The sequence below is a fragment of the Lygodium microphyllum genome, chromosome 21 (genome assembly GCF_053477565.2).
Source record: "Lygodium microphyllum isolate KBCC chromosome 21, Lygodium_microphyllum_v1.1.10, whole genome shotgun sequence".
NCBI classification, from domain to species: domain Eukaryota; kingdom Viridiplantae; phylum Streptophyta; class Polypodiopsida; order Schizaeales; family Lygodiaceae; genus Lygodium; species Lygodium microphyllum.
The window spans coordinates 56,355,625-56,380,615 of NC_141155.1; the positions used below are offsets into that span (position 1 = coordinate 56,355,625).

The 24,991-nt window shown below is 39.5% G+C and overlaps 1 protein-coding gene and 1 non-coding gene across 2 annotated transcripts; one reads left to right on the plus strand and one right to left on the minus strand.

The window, feature by feature from the left end:
- Positions 1 to 246: 246 nt before the first annotated feature.
- On the plus strand, positions 247 to 18,606 carry LOC148018026 (triacylglycerol lipase 1-like). The gene is made up of 11 exons (XM_087661829.1): positions 247 to 443; positions 539 to 587; positions 1,096 to 1,326; positions 1,607 to 1,738; positions 2,045 to 2,185; positions 2,319 to 2,429; positions 2,571 to 2,711; positions 3,317 to 3,357; positions 3,502 to 3,584; positions 17,236 to 17,331; positions 17,602 to 18,606. The coding sequence occupies exons 1-11, from the start codon at positions 247 to 249 to the stop codon at positions 17,904 to 17,906; spliced, it is 1,527 nt and encodes a 508-aa protein (XP_087517955.1). The 3' UTR covers positions 17,907 to 18,606.
- TRNAV-AAC (transfer RNA valine (anticodon AAC)) lies at positions 14,991 to 15,064 on the minus strand. The gene has a single exon. It is a non-coding gene; the product is annotated as a tRNA-Val (tRNA).
- Positions 18,607 to 24,991: the final 6,385 nt, after the last annotated feature.

The following is a 24,991-nucleotide window of genomic DNA, read 5'->3' on the forward strand; positions in this document are numbered from 1 at the left end:
ACGACCGCCATGAAAGATGATCGAAAAGCATTGTACTCGGAGGCTGGACAGTGGAGCTTCTTTCGTTTTGAACGGGCGGTTGCCGTTGCATTATTTCTGCATGCCGCCTTCTCTCGCTATGAATATGGTAGGAAAGGCTATGGCACTCTATAAGTGACAAAAGACAGAAGAGAGCCTACCTTGTATTGAAGATACCGTTGTTGAAGCTCGGGGAGGGGGCGGGGGAGGGGGGGGGGGAAAAGGACGATGACACGACGTGCCATTAATTATGCAACCTGGTACACTCACCATTCATATGGCCTTCCTTCATTAGCTGCTGTACATCCTTTCTGTACGCTGAAAAGGGAGCCGCGGGGGCCTATTCCAGCAAAAGCTATGGCTTTGGTGCGCCGCTGCATGCTTCTGTACCGAATCGTCATGACTCATGCCTGCTCGATCTATTTGTAAGTTCTCCTTTCACATCTTTTTTCTTCATGACGTTTCTGCAGTTTTCAAATTTCCACGAAGTAAAGGAACTCTCGACTCTCGAGTCTCGCAGACTCTCGCTGCCAGCTCCCTCTCGCGTTCCCGATTTCCAACATTATCAGGTTTCTGCCAAGTGTTCTTGATGTTCTGCCAAACGTCTGCATCATCATCAAAGCTTTAATGTTTAGCCATTCGATGGTCGGACGGTAAATGCAGCATTGTAGACGATAAAGTGAGCTAATCTTCGTCTCGTTACATCTAGACTCTTCAGTACTTGCACCAGAGAGAGAGAGAGAGAGCGGAATGCTCAACTAACGGACCTCAATCTGGACAATAAACCAGGCCGATCTATAGAGAGAGAGAGAGAGAGAGAGAGAGAGAGAGAGAGACATTCTATTGCAGCCTCAATCTTGGGAACAATCGAGAGAACACACACACAGAGCCTGATTCTATTGCAGCCTCAACCTAGGGAACAAACGAGAGAGAGAGAGAGAGAGACTAACATTGCCACAGCATCCCAACTAGGTAACAAACCAGGCGCATTTATCAGCAAATATATACTTGTTGCTCATTATCATTAGCGGTATCATCATTTTGATTCTTCTTCTTCGTGCAACTTTTTGTGTGCAGATGATGCCCTTGGTTAGCTGTGACCATAACTCGACCTTGATCAGAACTATCATAAGATTCATCAAATTGCATTTTGTACTGGTGTTGTACTGGTGCAGTAGAAGAAATGTTGGCGTTGAGAGGGTGTATGCAGGCCTGGCTTCCTTCCACCCCACTGAAAGAAGCGATGGCCTTTGTGCCACTCTTGTCCTCTCTCCTTACCAAAGTTCATACGACTGCCAAGAGTTTGTGGTATATGTGATTTCTTTATGTCGAATCGTAATTAACTGAGTTGTGTCTTTTAGAGTCGTAAAGCCACATTTATACGTTAAAATTATTTGCTGTTTCACTCTAATCCATTTGTTGCGTAATCTTCCACTTTAGTCCATTTGTCTCAGTTTCAGATTGTATCGAAGCTGTATGTTACCTATCATGTGATTTCAAAGAGTGCTTCAATTGTGAACCGGATTAGTTGCAATGACGCATGCAATGGATCGTGCCTGAAGTGATTTTGTCTATTAAATTACTACAGGCCCAAACCAATGATGGATTCTTGCTGGGTATTCAGAGAATGTGGAGCCTCAATTTAGCTGCTGGGCAGTTTTATACAGGAAACTCATCAGCATCTAAGCAGCCGGTGCTCCTCTTTCATGGCATCCTGATGGTACTGATAATTCTATGTCAAATTTCCGATCAATTGCGGCATTGTTGATGAAGTCTTCAAGGTGTTTTGTAGTGAAGCATCCAATTAATAGGTCTAGCCGACAGATAAATGTTGTTAGCTAAGCATCAGTGGTCGAAGGTGTCACACTGTGCGATAGCTGATTAAAAATAAAAAACATGCTACAAATCGCTTATATTATCTCTGAATCAATATCTTTACAGCACAGAGTAGATTATAATCAATACTAGTGAGCAGCCAAGTAGTAGTGGTTGGTCGTAAGATGATATTTACCATAACTCTATTTAGGGGGGAGACATCTGGGTGCTCAACCCCCCTGATGAGGCGCTCGCATTTATTCTAGCGGATGCCGGCTATGATGTCTGGATTGCTAACTACCGGACAACTACTTTCAGTTATGGCCATGCCACCTTCCAGAGATTTGACGAGGTACTTAACAGATTGTTGTTGTTTTTAACACCGATCTGGGGAAGATCTTAACCTCGCATTATTGATCATGCAAATAGTAATTATGGACCCCTTCTGCATTGCCATATACAATGATTATTGTCAACGGATTCAGGGATTCTGGGACTGGAGTGTGGACGAATTGGCATCGGAGGATCTTCCGGCCTCTCTAGAGTTGGTCCACACAGTGACTAGCCAAAAACCACACCTGGTCTCTTTTTCCCAGGTACATAAAGCTGGAATATAGTGTTTTGAATGTCTTACCAGTCTTCAGTACAACGGCTTAAGGTAAATTATTTTGGATGAATCTGATTTCAATCTGAATTTGTCATGGAGCGTAAGAAATCTCACTAAAATCGTATTACAGGGCTGTCAAGCAACATTAGCAGCCTTTTCAGAGGGCGTAGGATTTGAGTTGGTCAACAAAGTGGCGCTTCTTGCGCCTGTGTCCTATCTTACTAGTGGTCCTCAGCTTGTGGAAGTGGCCTCCAAATTCCAGTTTCAGAAGGTATGAACTTTATAAAAGTTCCTTTCTGCGAATAAAACACAAAGCAAATGTTAGCCAGCGATGGGTTCAGCTCTGAGGTACAGAGCATTCGAGCATTCGAAACATATATCAAACAGAGAATTTTAGCATTTAATTATAAAACACAAAGCAAATGTTAGCCAGCGATGGGTTCAGCTCTGAGGTACAGAGCATTCGAAACATATATCAAACAGAGAATTTTAGCATTTAATGTTTGAAGGCTACATGAAGCACATAAACTCTAGCAGCCGTGCAACCCAAGTCAATGCATCACATCCAAACTTTGGTGTCTAGTTGTGTTAATCGAACGAGAATGAACTGCACAGTAGCATCACATAATGCAAGGGTTAATGATGCATCAGATAGGAGCTTTACCATTTGTGAAGTTTAAGCTTTAGCTGCAATCAAGTCTAACATGCCATACATGTATCTGTTAAAACTGCTGGCTGAGCGTATGTTATGTCGAACTAGCAAACATCTGTCAATCATCCACAACAAGGGACATAGATGTAGTTGTTGGTGCTTGCAGCGTCTATTTCAATGTTATTGCTGATTGCGAATGCATGTTTGACGTGGACGATGAACAGGTATACGAGGTTCTTCACATCTACGAGCTGAGTACAAGAATGTAAGAAACCCAAGTTCTTTACAAACTATAATTTTCTACAAGTATTCGCGCACCTAATGAACCGTCTTTTGTTCTGTTTTCAAAAGTAATCATGCACCTTGTCCTTTGTTTTGTATTTTGCTGTGTATATATTACTATGGCCAGTCCCGGAGGTCGAGAGATTGTGGATCTGTTGTGCGCTGCTGCAAGCGTGAGGTGCTACGATGATTGGTTTAGAGTTTTCTCTGGTAACTCTACCTTCCGACCAATGATTTTTTATCCTTACACAGAAGGACATTAGTCGACCTGTGTGCAGTTTTAGAGCAAAGTATAAAGCAAGTGAAATGAAGCTGCGAGTTGAGGAAGGTTTTTGAGAGGCTGCGTAAGGTATCGTGTGATGGGAATTTATCAACCTTCCAAAAGCTTTTTTGAAGAAATTATTGAAATTAAAATATTAACGTAAAGTTTTCGCCGTCCCATAAAAAGAAAAAGTTAAAAAGATTATTGAAACTAAAATAAAAAAACTTATTGAAATGAAATGAAATTCTAACCCTTTTGAGTTACACTTCATCAAGCCTCTTCTTCTTGTTCTTGTTCTTTTTCTTGCTGTTTGACCAGCACCATCATTCATGAGGAAATATACATGTTGATTATTATTATTTTTTTCTCGATGTTAGTTGGTACCATCATTCATGAGGAAATATACATGATTATCTTGTCATGAAGCAACTAGTGTGGTGAAATTGGTGATTCAATGGCCATCCTCTGTTTCTTCTCTCCTTAGCTTTCTCTCTTTGCGTATACCCCCCTCCTTTCCCTGTAAGGGCTTTGTATCTATATCATGCCGTTATCATTGGAAACACCTATATAGGGAGTAGTAGTGACTCAAAGCCTTGTCTTGTTTCCACTCTACGTGTGATTCTCTATACCCAGTGGTGAACCCTCTCATGTGCGGCATCACGAGGATGTAGTCTTGGGATATGTCTATGTTGTTTTGCTTTTTTGATTGAATAATATAAGAGTATACCTTGAGCTCACATATCGTGTTCTTTCTGTGCCGTGTTGAGTGCGTAATGAGTACAGGTGCATTACATTTGGTATTAGAGCAACTCTTGCTTAGAGTGAAGGAGTGCTCATGGAAACAGGAGAGAAGATCGAGTGCTTCGAAAAGAACGAAGTCGTAATGACCCACGTCGTGATGTCTCGTGTCGTGATGCTTCGCGTTGTGTCGACCCCCGTCGCGTTGGTCCCAGTGTGATTGTCCAACCTCGACACCACCCACCATTTGAAGATGTGATGCGGCTTTCTCGCGGTATGACCATCTCCACCATAGGTGAGACGCGGTTTTTTTGCGCCGATGACACCATCGACCACAACGCGGCTTTTTTGCGTTGATAACACTACCAATCACATGGAGGACGAGAGGGAGAATTTCACCCTCTCAACAATGGAGGAGAGGAAGAAGAGTAGAGAGCAAGAACAGAGAGTAGTCCAAGAAGAGAAGGTAGCCGGATTGGAAAGGTTGTTGGAGGGCATGTCAGGCATACTGGAGTCATTTTGGAGGAACATGCAAATGAAGAAAGAGGAAAATGAAAGAAAGAGGTGAAGCAGGGCTATATAGAATGGGTGTTACAACAATAAGAACAGGAGAAAAGACCCAAAATGTAAGAGGAGATGGATAGAATGGGTAGAGAAGAGACATCTAGGAGGGCGCAAGGTACAAGGAAAGAAAATGAGAAGGTAGTAGAAACAAGAAACAAAAAGGATACGAAGGAAATTCAAGATGTCCCAACGTGCCAAGTACAAAGGAGAGAGAGACGGGCTTGTCCTAAAAAAGTGGATTGCAAAGGTGGATAGATACTTGAAGTATGTTCGAATAATTGAAGATAGGAAGGTGGAAGTGGCAGCCATTTATTTGGAGGACATTGCCAGTTGGTACTTGCTGGAGCAAGAGTAGGGCCACACTATTAACTCAAAGACTACATTCCAAAGATGGAGAAACTGAAAGTGAGAGACGAATGGAGGAATCTCAAACAAACACAAGGAAATATGAAGGAATACGTAAGCAAATATAGGTAGATCATGCTGTAACTACCAAACATGGATACTGATACTACATTGCATGGATTTTTGTTTGGGATGCAAGAATGGGCTAGTAGGGATATGGAGAGACAGGAGTCAACAAGCTTAGCAGAAGCCATGAGAATGGCCGAAAGACTAGTGGAACTGGAAGGCAGGAGAATGGCCCAAGGGAACCAAAACAGGTTTAACATCAACCTGGGCTAGCAAGGATATGGAGAGACAGGAGCCAACAAGCTTAGCAGAAGCCATGAGAATGGCCAAAAGACTAGTGGAATTGGAAGGCAAGAGAATGGCCCAGGGGAACCAAAACAGGTTTAACATCAACCTCAACAACTCATGGAACTTGAGGCCTAATGCTCCTAGAGGGCCATTCACGGACACACGGAGCCAAACCTTCCCAATACCACAAAGATTGCGTCACAATCCGCATTGGTACCAAGAGGAGTAGCAGGAAGATGGGGAAACAACCATTACAGGTCAACTCCTAGTGCATCATATGGACCCGCATGATCAAATACATGGTGGAGACCCCCAATCCCTTCCATTAGGCGGATCCAAGAAATCCAAGCGAAAGTGATGAAAGCATGGACCACCCAAGGGTGGGGACAGTCTGCGCTCGACCCTAATGCATGGCGGCTCAAGTAGCAGCAGTCTACCACCTATACATCAAAGGCAAAGTGAGCGAAGGAAATCAAGCCATCATGGTGAATACAGGGGCCACGTACAATTTTATTATCCTAGAGTGCGTAGCTAAACGTGGATTGAAACTATCTAAGGCTCCAAAAGGATTAACAGTAACATTTGCACAAGGAGAGACCAAGGAAGTGAAACAAGTCTTTGCAATGCAAGTACAAGTTGGAAAATGGAAAGCAAAACTCAACTTCTTAGTAATCTCTATAGATGATTTCGAAGTGATCCTAGGCTTGGAATTCTATGACAAATATGTCATTGCAATGTTTGGGAAAGGAGTAAATGAGATGATGTTAGATATGCAAGGAGAAGGTGTCAAGAGTACCCTGCGAAAGAAAGCAATTACTTGGCAGGACCCCAATCAAAGTGCAAATGAAGGAGAATAAGCTAGGAGTCTCATGCCAAAGAGTGAAGCCAAGTGCAAATCAACCAAGAGGCCCAACTCAAGCAACACCGGTTCAAGGGACTGTTATCAAGCCACGCATCATGACGTGTAGTGCCAAGCAGGTAGAGAAATTAGTCAAGCAAGGAGATATGGTCTACTTATGTATGATCCGACCCATTGGATAAGAAGATGACAAGAAGCCCAATCATCAGAGCAACAACATAGAAGTGACAGAGATACTTGAAGAATTCAAAGATGTAATGTCAGCAGAGCTACCCAAGGGCCTACCACCCAGATGGGATGTGGATCATAAGATTGAATTGATTCTAGGATCCGTTCCACCGGCCCGAGCACCCTATTGCATGAACCACACCGAGCTCATAAAACTAAAGAAGCAATTGCATAAATTAGAGGAACAAGATTTCATCCTCCTCAGTAAATCCCCCTTTGGTGTCTCAGTGTTATTTGTCAAGAAGAAGGATGGGGGACTTAGACTTTGTGTAGATTATAGGGCCCTTAACAAAATCACCATTAAATACAAATACCCAATGTTCCTAGTGGTGGACCTCTTAGATAGATTACACGGAGTCAAGTACTTTAGCCGTATAGACCTTAGATCAAGTTACCATTAGATTCGCATGGCAGAAGAAGATATTCCTAAAATAACCTTTGGCACTCGCTATGGTAGTTTTGAGTGGTTAGTCTTAGAATTCGGCCTAAGTAATGGGCCATGCACATTTTGCGGCCTCATGGATGGAGTTTTTAGATCCGAGGTAGATGTCTTTATCATTATCTATATTGATGATCTCCTAGTCTATAGCAAAACCTTAGAGGAACATAAGCAACACTTATGTTTGGTCTTTGAGAAATTGTGGCAACATCAGTTATATGCCAAACCTGAAAAATGTAAGTTTGCAGTGAAAGAGTTGGAATTCTTAGGCTTTATTGTAGGAGTAGCTGGTATCAAAGTGGATCCTAAGAAAGTTGAAGCTATCCAAAGATGGCCTGTACTAAAAACTATAAGAGAAGTGTGGGAGTTCCTTGGCTTTAGAGTATTTTGCTGAAGGTTCATCAAGGATTACAGCCTCATCACTACTTCCCTCTCCCACCTCACCAAAGAAGATCACTCTTTTACATGGGGGAGTGCGCAACAAGAAGCTTTTGAGCTGATGAAGAAATGCATGAGTCAAACTCCCATCTTGAAGGTACCGAATTTTACCAAACCCTTTGAGTTATTCACAGATGCATCCGATTATGGCATAGGTGTACTGGTGCGAGAAGGCCATGCCATAGCTTATGAGTTCAAGAAATTTATAGAGGTTGAAAAAAGGTGGAGTATACATGAGAAAGAAATGCTGGCAGTCATCCACTGCCTCACGAAATGAAAACACTATGTTCAAGACAAGCACAATAGTTTTCACAGACAATATCTCTCTCAAATACTTCCAATCACAACCCAAGTTATCGGCAAAGCAAGCTCGCTGGCTAGACTTTCTAGCAAAATTTGACCTGGAGATTAAACACAAGCCCGGCTCCACCAACAAGATAGCAGATGCCTTGAGCTGAAAAGCTGACTTAAAAGCCGTTAGTGTGGTCAAAAGCAACTTTATGGAGTTTGTCAAGGAGGCCTTGGAACAGGACCATGAGATGCACAAAATTATCCAAGATGTGGAAGACGACAAAACCCCGCATGGAATGTATACCTTTGAGGAGGGTATCCTATTTGTAAGCAAGAGATTGTATATCCCCAACAATTTGGAGTTGAAGAAACTCATCGTCCATGAAATACATGATGGCAAATTGGGAGGACACAAAGGGCAAAGAAAAAACCTTGGAGGCCCTTAGGAAGCAGTTCTTGTGGCCCAACATGAAGGAGGAAGTTATCGACTACATCAAAACCTGCCCCACTTGCCAACTTGTAAAAGCACCACACTTAAAGTCAGCAAGATTACTACAGCCATTGCCCTTACCAAACCGCCCATGGGATGTCATCAATATGGATTTCATTGTGGAACCTCTTGAGTCCCATGGGTTCAAAATCATCTTTGTATTGGTGGACTATTTCTCCACGCAAGCCTACTTCATCGTGGCCAAACTACCGCTGAATGCTAAGGAGGTAGTCCGCCTCTTCTTCACACATGTATTCAAACTCCATGGCCTACCCTTGGCTATAGTATCAGATAGAGATGGAAGATTCATGAGTGACATGTAGAAGGAACACATGTATTCAAACTCCATGGCCTACCCTTGGCTATAGTATCAGATAGAGATGGAAGATTCATGAGTGACATGTAGAAGGAACTCTTCAAGTCCTTGGAAACACAGTTGAGATTCTCCTCATCCTTCCACCTTGAAATAGATGGACAAACAAAACGAGTCAACCAAGGCATTAAAGATTATCTTAGAAGCTATGCTTGAGTGGACCAGAAAGATTGGGCCTTGTACCTTAATGTCTTGGAATTTCACTACAATAGCTCCATCCACTCGACAATGTGTTATATCCCCTTTGAATTGGCCACAGGAAAAGAAGTTATTCCCATTGGCCTTAGCTTTTGGAGCGGCCAAAGGGGAAGATCAAGATGCAAAGGAGTTCGTGAAGAAATGGAGAGATTGAAATGCGGCGGCCAAGCAGAGCCTAGAACAAAGCAAAATCACTATGATCGAGCAAGCCAACAAAAAGAGGAAGGTTGTACTATTAACCAAAGGAGACATGGTCCTAGTCAGCTTTAAGAATATGTCACTCCCCAAGAACATAACTCCCAAGTTCAACCACGGCAATTATGGACCCTATCGAATCACTCAGTGCTGAACGAAGTCACCTACAAACTCGACTTGCTACACAGTGTATGTTTCCATAATGCTTTTCATGCTCGTCTTTTGCGCAAGTTCTATCCTGACAACCAATGGGGACGGCGTGTACCAATGCTCCATTCCAACGGTCCCTTCGAAGTAGAAGCATTCCTCCGATGTCGAGAACAAAGAGGATACGCCGAGTATCTCACCAAGTGGCACGGGTGTCCACTCAAGAAAGCCACTTGGATTTTAGAAGCGGAGGCTTATGAGCGCGGCAAAGACGCCTTTGCTCTTTGGCTCAAGGAGAACTCCACTACTTCTTCCAATACCCCTTGAGCCTCTCCAACAAACAAGTGGTTCTCAAACATAGACCCAGAATGCCTCCACTCCTCAAATGTAATTGAGTCGAGGGTGGATTCACATGGTAATCCCAACATCAATAACTCCAACAGCGCCCTAAACAAGTCTAGATGGGCAGACACTGACTAGCTTGCTAGCAAAGGTTGTGTTAAGACCCCAAAGTTCTAGTGCGGCAAACATTGACCAGTCTGATAGTATAGATTGTGGTAAGACCCTGTGGTCACATAGATCGGCAAACATTGACCAGCTTGATAGAAAAAGCTACGTTAAGACCCCGGATAAGTCAAATAAAGCTACCCTTAGGTTGCTGAGGACAGCAATCTAGTAAGTGGGGGTGAGTGTAAGGACTTTGTAGCTACACCATGCTGTTATCACCGAAAACACCTATATAGGGAGTAGTAGTGACTCAAAGCCCTGCCTTGTTTCCACTCTATGTGTGATTCCCTATATCCAGTGGTGAACGCTCTCATGTGCGGCGCCACGAGGGTGTAGTCTTGGGATGTGTCTATGTTGTCCCGCTTCTTTGATTGAATAATACAAGAGTATACCTTGAGCTCACATATCGTGTTACCTTTTTGCGCCGTGTTGAGTGCGTAACGAGTGCATGTGTATCACACTTTTTCTCCCTCAAGCCGGCCTCCTTTCTTTGTGGTCATGACTCTTTTCTCAATCACAAAAAATAAAGATAGCATCTTAAAGCTATGGTTTTGATGATCAAAATCTATATGAAATGTTAGTTTTATAACAAAATATGAAATTATATACCAATATTTTTAAGGGCATAACAAAATTCCAACCAATATTTTAAAATTATTACTTGTACGAATACACAAATACCATGTTTTTGTTCGTGAGCGCGTGCACACTCGTGCTTGCCACAACATCAATAGTGGTAGGGTTGTGTGTGCGTGTTGGTCATCCAAAGATGCTACTTTGGTGCATATAGAGTTTCTGTAGTGTTTTGTGTGTAGCAAAAGCAAGGGACACAAGTAGAGGTAGCATAGATTATATTGATGCATAATCATTCGCTTCAATGGCAACAAGGTGTGGGTGTATTTATGTCATGGTAGTCTTGGTTAAGATGTGAGCTTCACACCATTGTTGAGATTTAGAACTCTTGTTGTTGATGTTGAGAGAGATCATAATAAAGTGTTGGCGATAAGAAGAAATATAAATCATAATATGAGGATGGCTAGGGTGTTATGTGCTTTAGAGGATGACCCTCCTCTCTTTGAGGATGTTCAAGAAGGAGCTTACATTACCTATAGATTATGATAGGTGTAGATGCTTATCAATATGGGCCCTAAAGTTTGTCATAGGTTTACTTGGTAACTCGAGACTTGTGGGGCCTAGAAGTTTAAAGGGGTCTAGAAAAGGGGCAATGATTAAACCCACTTGGTCTCATCTCATTGGGGATTGAGTTGGGGGACTTTCCTTTGCAACCCGCAAGCTCTATACCATGTGCTCGCATGCAAGATTGTTGATAGGTTTTGATTCCCATAAAAATATATTTTGATAAATTGAGAATGCCAAGCAATTTTGGTAGACTATGAGCGTGTGATCGATGTTCCAAAAAGGGTGGGACCGATGTTGAAATCTAACTTCAGTTGTTTATGAGATGCCCTGAATAAGACTAACTTGGCTAATGGGTTAACTATTGTCATGTAAACGATGAGAGATAAATAATGCATCTATCTTAATTAGGTTGACATGTTTCAATTAATGACAAAGAAATTTGAGTTTTATTCTAGAGCATGGTTTTATCGTAAACTATTATGCCCTTTGTTCTCTATAGTCCATTCTAGTGTTGTTTGTTTGAAGAAGTTGTTCCATTAGTTTCCAAGATATCTTGGAGAAGGTAATGAAGTCAAACTTAAAATGATAGGATAAGCTAGAAACAAAGCACTTCATGGAGAAGCTAGAATGCAATTAAGTCAACTTTTAAAATGATAGGATGGTAGAAGCTTGAAACAAAGCACTTAAAGCATATTGTGCTGGTATTATACATAAGTACATGGAATATAGAACTATGTGATATGGAGAGGATGTTAGAGAGTTGACTAACCATAAAGTTGTGACAAGGCATATCAATATGTGCTAGTGGTCTAGATAGTGATGAGTAGAGTTGGTGACATCTTGCCAATGTTGGAATCTTAAGAGGGAGACAAGGCCGTTTCTCTTTCAAGGACTTTGAGATCGTCACCATAGTAATATGTCCATAGCAGTGCCGAAATTGTTTGGTATTATTAGGGCTTATAATATTGTTCTTTGCTTTTCGGGCACACCCAATAACAAGGATTGCGGGCTTGACTTGCTAGCTCACTCTACCATTGGGATTGCATTTAATGTCCATAACCATAACGTGTGTGCTTTGCTTAAGTGTGCTAGTGCGCTAGGTAGTGATGAGTAGAGTTGGTGACATCTTGCCAATGTTGGAATCTTAAGAGGGGGATAAGGCCATTCCTCTTTCAAGGACTTTGAGATCGTCACCATAGTAATATGTCCATAGCAGTGCCAAGATTATTTGGTATTATTAGGGCTTATAATATTGTTCTTTGCTTTTTGCGCATGCCCAATAACAAGGATTGTGGGCTTGACTTGCTAGCTCAGTCTACCATTGGGATTGTGTTTAATGTCCATAACCATAACATGTGTGCTTTGCTTGAGATGGATGGAAAGTCTTTGGTGGTAATTAATGTATGTTGATAGCTTATTGCTCTAGTGTTAGTGATAACTCTTCAGCTTTGGGTCCTTATATCCCACCTCTCTATCCTCTCACTCTACGAATAAGCAATGATGATGCAAATTGATGCAAAATGGGACATTTGCAATGCTATTCAACTATAATCAAGGCTTCATAAAAAACTTTGTACATAGCAATATTGAAATTTCTTAGGCAATCATAAGGTTTCCACATCTTTGAATGAGGTAGTAAAATGCTCATTGGGTGACGAGCATTCTACCTCCTTTCAACCATGAATTTGTTTCATTCAGATTTGCTTCACAATAGACTTGATCAGTCGGTGTATGGTGTGTTAGCTAAGTGTGAAAGGTGGGAACAATTACTTGTTTGTATTGTAATTTGCTTGGCTATCTATTGTTGGAAGATATAACAAATGATGTATGCTCTAGGAGAAAGGCTCAGAATCCCATGAGCACAGTGAAGAAAGTGGAACTATTCAAATGGTATAAAAACATGTATTTGACTCTATACTCTTGTGGTCAATTACCTTCATAAAAAAGTTTTTAACCATGAGTATACTCTTGAAGGATAAGTGGGAGGTAAATTAAATTTTTATCATCTCTCTCTCTATCTCAATCAAACACAAGTTACACATTCTTTTTTAATTGAATACATATACACACATGCATACACACATTATCTTTTTTAATTGAACATAGGATATGATCATGGAAAGGGAAAAGGTGAGTATTTGAAAAATTGTATATGGCTCTCTCTCTCTCTCTTTGTAATGATTAAAAAAAAAATCAAGACAATTTAATGATATGATATTTTAATGGTTGAGCTCGTGCATACAATGTGTACATACTCTAAAATCATCCACAAATGCACATATTATATACATATACTTTTAAAAAAGAGTTGAATTTCTTTTCTAATTGAACTATGGGATGGGATAATAATTTTAATGGTTGAACATGTTCATGCAATATATACATAGCTCTAAAACAACTCACAAATGCACATTGACTATAAACCATGTATCTATCATTTACACACACACACACACACACACACACACACACACACATGATAACCTCCCATGAACAATGTTTTCATATGAAACATGCCTTTGAATCCTCATGCCAAGCATTGGGAGAAAACCAGTACGAAGCATCAAGAGAATCTAGGTGCGAAGTACTTAGTATGCTTGGAAGGGAAGGGTTGAGAAAGTATGGTAGGCTACACTATCATTGGTGTGTTACAAAGGTAGTAATACAAGGAGTGAGACCAATGCTTATAGAGGACATTGTGCTAAATCACTATAAAATAATTCAATATTACGTTAAACCAGTGAGATTGAGTGTGAATCTTCAAACAAAAAGCTTTAATGAAACTAGCTTATATTGAAGTGTGTTTTCAAACATAAATAAGTGTATAAAAAGCAAAATAAAGTCTTGAGTTTTAACTCTCGTTTTTACTTGCATACAGGTTTAGCTAACCAAGTTTTTCTTAAACCTTATGAAACTTCGATTGTTTTACAATGTTTTAAAAAAGAACCATTGTTCTCTCTCTCACACATGTCTAGGAAGAGACCCTAGCTTCTAGTACCCAGAGGTAGTTATTAGATGATGGGCAAGATCGAATGTGATTGGATGACGGGTCAAGGTCTTCGGATTGTAACTAGGGACACTAAATTCTCCTTACAAAACAGTTTGGTTGGGCTCACAAGAACTTAGTTGTGAGGATTATTAACAACAGACAAATCTAGGAAAAATTTAAGTTTTGATTGGTCCCTAGCCTTTTAGTCATTGGAAGTATCAATGGCAGGTTTGTCCCTTTCTCTTCAAGCTCTTATATGCATACTTGTGTATATACAAATCTATACGTGTATACTAAGCAATACATGTGCGCATGAGTGTGTATCCTAAGTAAGATATGTAAAGCCATATGTATATGAAATGAATAACAAATACTAGTACAGACTGAGTAGGAGATACATCATGTTCTGATCAAGTTTAAAGTTGATGAATAGCCATGGATGTGGCACATCTCCTTGCATATGCAAGGAAGTTGCTTGTCTAAGAGCCTCTTGATGAGGAACTATAGAATCAACAAGTGTAGGCTTCACGAGGTGTGACCTAATGTGCAAGGATCTGTTAATGAGGGGATGAAGGTTGATCTTATTGATTTGCAAGGTCGAGCAAGCTTGACAAAATGACATACATATCTAAATAGAAGGAAGATGACTACGATAGTTACTTTTTGGAGAAAGCACCCACCTCTTTGTTACAATGGCGTTGCCTGACTCTCACCTTCTGGTGCAAGGACTCCAAACTAGCAGGTTTCCTATGTGCAGATTATCAAAGTAGATAGAGGTCTTAGTGGTAGAGCAAGAAGGAAGATAAGAATCTTTTATGGGAATCTCTTATTGGGATATACTTGACATGACCTAACCGATGCAAAAAGAGGGATATAAAAGATATGATGTGAAAAATGTGGAAGAGGGTTGAGCGAAGTTAAAATTCGAGTAACGTATTCTTCTTATCCTTTATTTTAAAAGGAAAATTTAATTCTAATTTTAAGCCGTGTATTATTGTTACTGTATGAAAGGACGGCAAAGCAAAAGAATGCTGGCATGAAAATTAACGTACTTCACGTTGGCTTCGCCTGGACTTGAACCGGAGACCTTCAGTGTGTTAGACTGACGTGATAACCAACTACACCACGAAACCAGGATGGCAATGCTTTTCATATTGTCAAAAAAATATTTATTAAAAATACTGTAACGACATATTTTACCTTGCATCAAATTTGCAAAGGGGCTCCCTTAGAAGGGTTCTCAGATTTGGTATACAAGAGAGAAACCTAATGCGGCCTCTATGAATTAATTGGTAAATGAGATACCTTAACTTGCAAACGTGGCATTTAGAGCCATTAACTTAGCTATCATTATCAATTAAGCTCACATCAAGAGCTGCTAATGCGTCACGTGGAAGGCACCCAGCTGCTGCAGCTTATCGTATGGAGTCTTGCTTAAGCAGAAAAAACATGGAGGAAAGGCATGAAGGTTTGGCCAAAAGATTCGAAAAAAATACAAAAATGCAAAAGGTTGCTATAATGTTCGCATATTAATGTGAGGTTGAAGATAATGATTGTTTGTAATATTAAATGTGGTATTAAGCGATGCCTGCAAGAAGAGGGCAACATGCAAAAGTTTCACTCAACTTTCAAGCAATTGAATGGGATAGCCAATAGGTATTTTACTTCAAACACTTGTATATCGCTCCTTAAGGATGTTGATGACTTGGTGATTGATATATGACAAAATATATCAAGGAGAACTAATGCCATGCCATGAAATTTCAAAAGCGGGCAAATGGAAACGGTGTGTTATGGCTTCAAAGATGTACACTTGATATTCTTGCTTCATACAACTAAAGATGAATACAAAAGTATTCCATGTCAATGAATTTAAGGCTACTTGTGCTTTTGATTAACGGCAATTTAAACTTGGAGGGGAAATGGTGGTTCACATTCACTAATGAGATAGATTTTGACCATAGATTCAATTTATACCTGAAATTATTAGGTTAATGAGGTAGATTTTGACCATAGATTCAATTTATACCTGAAATTATTAGGTGAAATTATTAGGGTTTGATGCGAAGCTCAAACAAGAGGGTTCTCTGACGATGGGTGATTGGAATGCCACTTCGGCCCTGTGTTATAGACCTCATAATCCTTTATGCACGTTAAATGAGTAAAGGGAGGTGGGTGCTTCAACTCTCAGACATTCACTGGTAGATGTCTGCTTGATAGCATCGAAAAATCTGAGCAAAACGATGGCCTGAAAGAATGAACATGTAAGTGGTGTGTGGCATGCAACATGGTGAAAAATGGCAATGGATGGCTACTATCACTTGGTGTAAGTGTTTTCAATGACACCAGGACTTCAATCAACTCTTTTAATTCACAAGAGGGATTTCTCTGTTGCTTCTCTCAGGAAACGAGGGAAATCTGATATCCAAAGGATGTAGCGTCTAGCTGTTAATGTGGGTTGATATAGTGATGCATGGGATCTCTCTAGGAATTCCTTGGTCAAGAGTACGCAGTCAAGACTCGAAAACATGGTACAAGCAACACAGAATTCCTATTTAAAAGAAAAGGAAATATGACAAATAACTTGCTCAGAAGACTACACAATCTAAACTGTGGTATAAGCTATTAAGCAGCACATAGATTTCTTTATATATATTACAGACATTTCCGATATAATAATAACTTAGTTAATTTTGATATGAGCAGGAATTTCTGCGTTTCCTATACGTGTGCACACTTTGACTAATAAGATGTAGACTAGGAAAATGACTTACGATCTCAGTACAATGACTTACGATCTCACAAAGGGTGAGGTGACCTTTCTCTTACTCATATAATAGTTTGTCAGGGTTACGGCAAATACATTGAGCAACTATGATTGTGCCTTAGTACAACGCGCGCGCGCGCGCGCACACACACTACTCTTTTTAATTGGTGCTTATTATCTTCGTGTCATGGATGCAAGAACTTCTTGTCATTACATGGTAAGAAGATTGAACGATGAATCATGATAGTCTTAATCTTTGAGACGGCGTTGGTAAATTGCATTGGGTACACTTCCTAAATTTCCTTCAAATTTTTACGTTGATGATAGATAGAAGGGTCTTCCAACTTGCCTGCACCACTCCTTGTGCATGTGCGCACGTATAGAGAGAGAGAGAGAGAGAGAGAGAGTGTGTGTGTGTGGCTCGGGCGCGTGCAGAATTCTCCTGGTCTTATTTGAGTAGATGAAAACTTATCATAAAGGGATCGGTTTTCTTGCTTTCACTAGGCAAATGATGGCATCATTGTGGCTGTGATGCAGGGTATGTCTGCTGCATTAATTCGACAAGGAGACCCTTTATTGACAAGTATGAGACACAGGCAACGTCGGTGAAGAACTTGGATCATTTTTCACAACGTAAGTCCCCGAGGACCCCAGGTTTACATGAATCGTGATTTGCCAGAGGCGACTGTTGCAGTTGTGATGACACAAAAACCTAGAGGGATACCATCAGCGGAAGCCATAACTAAAATCATCATACGCACAAAATGACCAACAGTGACCTGCGCTACTGATGATCAGTGATGATCTAATGAAATTTTTGCATGTGTGTTGATGGTAATTGGGCCGTGATGGGTGATGAGTGGATTGTATGTTATAATTATGAGATGGGTGGTTGTGATGCAGAGGTGCGATTCAAGACGTTTGCAAAGTACGACTACGGGTCTGCAGAGAGGAACGTGGAGCGGTATGGGCAGGCCTCGCCTCCTGCCTACGACATGGCCCGCTACCCCGTGAGCCACCGCACCCTGCTGGTGGCTAGCGACAAGGACTCGCTAGCCAACGTGGCCGACGTGGCCAGCCTCCTCTCTGCCCTCCCCCCCGGCTTCCTCCTCAAACGCATCACCTCCGACTTCGGGCACGCCGACTTCGTCTTTGGCTACAATGCTAATCGCATGGTTTATGATGCCGTCTTGCAGTTCCTATCCTAACCATCCTCTCACCAGTACACTATCATGCCATATCCTCATCATGATCCTCCTCCTCCATTGTCACACCCACTTTGTCATCATGCTCATTGTATTATTCATCACAATCATCTTTGATTCTGGCCTCTCTCTTCATCGCCATCGTCCTACATGTCATTAGCTTATTGGCATTATCCACAGCCATGCCATGTTTGCTTCATGCCCTTAATCTCTTGTCGTCACAGCATCACCATCCTCCGTCTTAACAGACCCTCCTTGCAATCTTCCATATTATCATAAATATGGTATGGTCCTAGTTTGGCTCTCTAGTTTATAATGGCCCAAACAATGCATATTATCATAAACATGGTATGATACCAGTTTGGCTCTCTAGTTTATAATGGCCCAAACATTGCATAGAGTCGTTCCTTTGGCAATGGATGGAAGAAGCATTCAATGAAACTAATGCTTGGCCAAAGTTCCTTCCACCTTTGATTTCCTAGGACATGTTTAGGACGAGTGCAATGTAGTTTACAAAGAGGCAGTTATAAACGTCGGAGCTACACACTAAAAGCAATCGTGCTATACATGGCACTGTGCAATTCTTAACCAAAAATAGCATAATTATGGGCCTATCACTTTTTTAATAATTATTGTACAATATGTAGCTACCATGTAACATTATTAGCCACGTACAAAAGCATGGAAAAGCTATCGATGCTAGTGAACTCAAGAGTCACTAAATTTTGGATCATGTAACTTATGAGGTATTTCAACCTAGAGGACACTCCATTAGGCTTTTGGTAAACTTGCAAAATTTTAAAAACTTGAGAGAGAGAGAGAGAGAGAGAGAGAGAGAGCATGCTTTTAAGTATGTTGTATACATGTTCATAGACAAGAATTTTATTTGTATAGGCATATATGTAATTGTTTATTTCTAAGTGCTTAGATATAAAAAATAAGGTGAAAAATGCTTAGGGATCATCTCAAGTATAAACATCTACAAAAATAGGTTGTCTTAGTTTACGCCTAGCTAAAGGGAATTGTATTGAATGGGCATTTAGGATCATTACTAGCATAATGGCAATTAATGCACACAAGCTTGGTCCCCTTCTACATATGAATGCAAGGGCTTGGCATTCATGTGGCTTTTGAATGATGGTATAAGATTGTGTAAGCTTGTACCATGTTTGTCAAATGAATGTTTGATTCTCGAAGTATCATGATACTATTCCAAGGTAGTTGTCTCTTCATAATAGGGACACATTCAAACTTGAAGTGGCCAAGCTCATTGCAAATGAAGAGCCATACTTGTGGGCTTTCCACTTTGAATGCACCTAATAAGAATCGAACATAAAACCTCATGACCATTAGCGCAAGCGATTATCATGAGGACATTGCTTTTCATTAGGATATGTATATATGATCAAGATGCACCTAAGAAGAATTGAACATAAGACCTCATGACCGTTAGCCCAAGCGATTATCATGAGGACATTACTTTTCATTAGGATATTGGTATATATGCCCAAGTGATTATCATCAAGAGGACATTGGTATAGGTACATATGAACAATACAACTTGATTGCACTAAGCGGCTTTTCCCAAATCATTGTGCTTACCATTGCTTTGTGTGTTTGCTTGAACACATCCACTTGAGTATTCTCTTTAGGCCATTGGGTTGTGTTATGTTTCCTTCATTTGTACTCTTTTATTGTGAGGACTTTTACGAAAGTCTCAACCCTAGACTATGGATGTGGAACTAATTCATGGATTTAGCCACACTCGTGAGACTGGAGATGGTTTGGTGCCAACAAATTGTGGATATCAAAAGGTCCTTATGACAATTGTTTTGGTTTCCTAAAACAATACTCGGGTTTTCCTCAATAACGAGTGTTGTGGTTCTCCCTTGGAGTTAATATTATTATTGTGACTTCACAAAGGCATGGGCTTGTTTTATGATACCCATGGAATGTTGGATGTATAGGATTGAATGCATCTAACATGAATCAAGGTATATTATTGTGCCTACATGGCAAGATCATGTGAATACCCATGATGATGAGATTACATTCATGAAGATAAAAGGCTTGAATGGTGATGATGGCATGTATACTAGTTGTAGAGGCTAATGTAAAGGGTATAAGGTAGGCTTTTATGATAAAAGCTATATGTTGTTATTAATTGTTTTACTATGGGTGTGGATTATGGGTCAACACCTCACCCATGAGGGCATTGTAAAGATTGTGAAAGGTTCTTCCTTTGTCTCATCTTCATATTTTCATTCTCTTTTTTTTCCTCTACTCTTTGTCTACTCTTCCCTTCACACACACACACACACACACACACACACACACACACACACACACACACATCACATATGCGATATGAAGTAGAGTATCAACAATTACTAACCTTAGCTAAGTCTTATATAGCCTTAGCTAAATGCTATTGTCTTATTATGTAGGTTATGGTTATCAATAATCTTGAAATTTTACTTTTTGATAACTTTGAGTTGATTACATGGTGTCGTGGCATTGTTAGAACTAGAGAAACTCGCTGTATTGATTAGAATGATAGAAGTTATGGACGATTGTAAGGTGAGGATTCATAGTTAGTTAGCTCAAGAAGATGGATTTATAATTTGTTGTAAAGATTGTTGTTGACCTCATCTAGAAAAAAAGTAGAAATGTTGCTTAAATGGGGTCTCCACATCAATCCAAGTGGCATTCTCTTTAGGATAATCTTTCCATTGGATATATTTTTTCTAAGGGTCTTACTTCTAAGGGTGCATTCTTTTACATCAAGTACCATATTAGGTTGAAGCTCAAGGACTAAATTTTACTTTAAAAAAAATAAGCATAAGGTTTTAAACATTTAAAACTGGCCCTCCTAAGCGTTAGTACATGTAGAGGGGGAAGGGACGTTGCATTCTACTCCCCTTAAAGAAATTAATACGTTCTCATCTTGAAAGAAAGTAGAAATGTTGCTTAAATGGGGTCTCCTTTTCAATCCAAGTGGCATTCTCTTCAGGATAATCTTTCCATTGGACATATATTTTCTAAGGGTCTTACTTCTAAGGGTGCATTGTTTTACATCAAGTATCATATTAGGTTGAAGCTCAACGATTGCTTGTCTTGGTATTACATTATAACTTGTTGATAATCAAGAACAAAGATATTTTTATTTCATTCAAAAATAGTATTTTATTGACATTCAGCTTTTATAAAAACTGATAGCATCTAATAAAATTGAAAATAAAAACATGAATTTGTTGTAGTTACATGGAACTAGCACAACCCTATTGGTCATGGATGATGGCTTGCACTTATTGAGATTTGTTTATACTTGTTCAAAGAGAGAGAGAGAGAGAGAGAGAGAGAGAGAGAGAGAGAGAGAGGTGATAAAACCTTTGTTCATTGGATGAAAGAAGGATATTTAATGTGTCGATGATGATATGCACTAAGAATGGATGTCCACCTCCTCTATGATGTTTGACATGTAAGTCAATCACCTTGGTTGATGCCAATGTTGTGATTCTTTACCATATAACATGCAATTATTAACCAAACATGAAAGAAACACAAATAGAACAAGAAAGAAAATAAAGTCAAGAGTGTCCAACACAAGGTTGGGTACAATCCCCCCCCCCCCCCCCCCCCCCCCCCCCCCCCTGCATAGGTAAGTACCTCCTCCATGCATATATTTATAGATTTGTATTAACTTTTTGTGCTAAAAAACATTAAAAAACATCTGCTTTTTTACCTTCTTTCTTTCTTTGCATAAATGTCATATTTTTATCTAATAATATCTAAATCTTATAAAATAAATTTATCCTAAGTTTTACAAATAATCTAACCCTTAAGGCCTTGTAGAATGATTACATCCAAATAACTAAATTGTACATGTGTGTATATATTATCTCCATGCTATAGAGCAACCAAAAATATAATAATTCTACACTTTAAAGTACCCAATAATAAATAATTTTTAAATATTAAAATATTTTTCTCAAAATATTTATTTTGTATAACTTATCTAATAATTTGCTCACCACAACACAAAACACATTAGTTTCCTATCATTTATCTACCAAGCATATAAATGTGATCAATGTTACATGTGTGTACACATGCAACAAGCCATGAATCTTGTGCCAAATAGAAAAAGAAAATCTAAATAAATAAATTAATAAAGACCACCTTATTTTTATAGAAACTGTCATAATATTATCAACCTTTTTCCATTAAAATTATGCACATATACCTTGTCTTGCTTAGATCTTAGCTTTTTCAATCTCATTTTTTTTCATGCTTGTAACTTTTCCTTCTTTCTCTCTACCATTTTGTGTTTTACTATTTTAACCTTATTCCTTGACTTGAAAGGGATGTCCCTACGAGTAAATTTGTGTGTGTGTGGCAAACAAAGGGGAGGGGGAGGGGTGTTATTGGACCATGGCAACATATAAAAAATAGTCTCCTTTTTGAAACAAAAATGCTATGAAGAATCTAGTCACTCTCTACATAGTGGCAACTTGAGTGAAGAAAGAGCCTTTCTAACAAATTGATGTTGAACTAGCATTGCTTTCGTATGGTAGGTTTCATAAAAACATTATTCACATTTGTATTCATTGTCTGAGCCTTCCCCACCAAGAAGTGGAAGAGCAACCCTATCACCAAATAATCCACCTACTTCACTTTGAGCTGCAAAGCAAAAACACAATAACAAGTTCTCTAGGAAGTGTTCTACTTGTCACTTACACTTGTTGCCACTTTCTTTGGTCGTAGAATTTAGGTCAACCTAAAGTGCTCATTCACTCTTTCTTCTGTTAGTTTGAGAAGGCTTGAGAGCTCAAAGATACTCCATTTCCTTTGCATCAACTTTATTCATTTAACAAGTTCAAATTAATCATAGCTCTATTGATACTCAAAGGGTGAGGGGGCTTAGCAAGGCCAACCCCTTGCATTTGGTTGATGGAGGATAGGTAGTTGCTATGCATCGCAATCAGTCTAATAAATGTAATGAGGGGAATAGTGCTATGGCTCTAACTCACTAATGTCTTCTTAGACTTCTTACTTGGCTTAGTTACTTAGTGTGCCTCATATAAGTAATCTAACAAAATAGACATTCCATGATAGCTTAATAAGTTAACCATAATATAAGATATTGTTTCCATGTACTTTTGACTAGTATTTTAATACTTTTTTAAACCAAAATCCTATCACACAATTTTTAATATTTCTAAGCTACTTTCATCTTGATGACTTTAAGCTTTGCTTGAGCAGCCTGATATCATGCATTATGCATGAATTAAGGTTATGAGGGACAATGATTATAGGTGAAGATGATTGATGCAATCTCTTTCTTATAGACATTTGTATTGGCTTATGGTTGTCTTTTCACATAAAAATGGAATAATTGCTTAATATTGAGAGTTTGGCAATCACAATTGTTTGTATGCCTCTTTGTATAGAGCAGTGGGCAAGGGAAATGCAAGTAATCCTCAAGGAAGAGGTGCCTGAATCCCATAGGCACAATAGAGGAAAAGGAAACCATCATGAGCCTATAAAGCATTGTCCTTATCATTTGAATATATGTTGTCATTTGCTTGTTTAGTCAAGTGTCAATGTCATTGTCCATATACACGAGATTGTGTTTATGAGTCCAAGTATTTAATCTTGGAACCTAATTCACTTGTGTGATAGCCATTGTTCTTGTCCATGTCTTCATGAGTTTAGTCTTTGTCTTTCAACCTCCACAGCTATGCTCTAGATATGTGTTTCTCAATATGGTATCAGAGCTTAGTTGAGCATGGTTCATCTCTTCTCTTTGCTCCTCTAGCTTCTCTTTACATCTGCCCAGCTCAATTTGAGTATGTGACCTCATCTTCCACCTCTAACTTCACTCTGGCTTCTTGTTCATAACTAGTATGCACCTACCTTCAATGGAGCTCTTGGATCTCACTCTACAAGCCATATGTTTGCAAGGTTTCTTCTTGGGAAATTCTCATTTGCTCAGGGCACAACTCTGTGTCACTTCACTTCATGATATTGTATAGTATGTAGCTTAGCATTGTAGAAATTGGAGCTCATTGTTTGTAATCACGCATGCAATCTGTGATATGATTCATTATTCTTTCACATAGCCTAATTGACTTGCGACCATAGGGAAATTGAAGATTGGTCCATGAAGCTCTTTTCCATTAAAGGATTCATCAAACGATTCATTCTACACGTTGCTTTGATAGAAAAACCAATTGCCTTTTCTAAAACCTTAAAGGCAGTCTCAGCTAGTTCACTTGAATCTTATTTTTCTTTCATTTTTCTCACTCTTGCCACTTGGACCAAGTCACTACCACTCTGATTTGATTAACCACTGAAGTTTCTAGCAAGTCTACACATCAAATCAGCAAGGTGGGGAGATTTGGAAGACCCAAATAACATCAAAATTCAAACTACTATCTTTTGATACTACATTGCCATTGCTTGTGTCTCTTGACACATCCAAAGCCACCTTATTACTAACCTAAACTTGAGAATTATGGTGTTGATTTCATGTTGTTCTAGCCACTCAACAACTCATAAACATGTCCCTCTAATAGAGTTGGAATTCATACCTAGCAAACATGGATAAAGCTAATCCTGATGAAGAAGGGCTTATGGCAATCACTAGTGGTAAGAAGAAGAATCCCGGAGATGTTGCTCTTACAGAAGCTTGGCAGAAAAGTGACGACAAGGCTTCAAGCATCATAAAGATTGAGTTGGATGATAGCTATAACCATCATTTGGATACTTCTGAAACCTCTCATGACACATGGGACTAGGTAGAAACCTTGTTTGGAGTTCAATCCAAATCCACTAAATATGGGCTATTAATTCAATTCAAAATTCTTAGATTCCGTTCACTATGCCATGTAATTTTTACACTTTACATCCTTCCAAATGCCCTTCCAATAGAAAGTCTTATGGATATTGTCAAATGTTTTGAACAACCCATGGTGTCCCACTAAAGGTGAAGAGTGCATCTCAGGCAAGATACGATCTTTGAAAGAAGATATGTGGGTGTCAAGAATACTCTACCACGATACCATAAAAGATTGTTGTGCCAT

What these genes read in the sequence shown, in the direction of transcription:
- LOC148018026 (XM_087661829.1), top strand. Translation starts at nt 247, where the DNA reads ATGACACGACGTGCCATTAATTATGCAACCTGGTACACTCACCATTCA. An exon ending in CCAAATTCCAGTTTCAGAAG is followed by an intron (nt 2,712 to 3,316) that starts GTATGAACTTTA and finishes GACGATGAACAG; the next exon opens with GTATACGAGGTTCTTCACAT. An exon ending in TTGGTTTAGAGTTTTCTCTG is followed by an intron (nt 3,585 to 17,235) that starts GTAACTCTACCT and finishes GCTGTGATGCAG; the next exon opens with GGTATGTCTGCTGCATTAAT.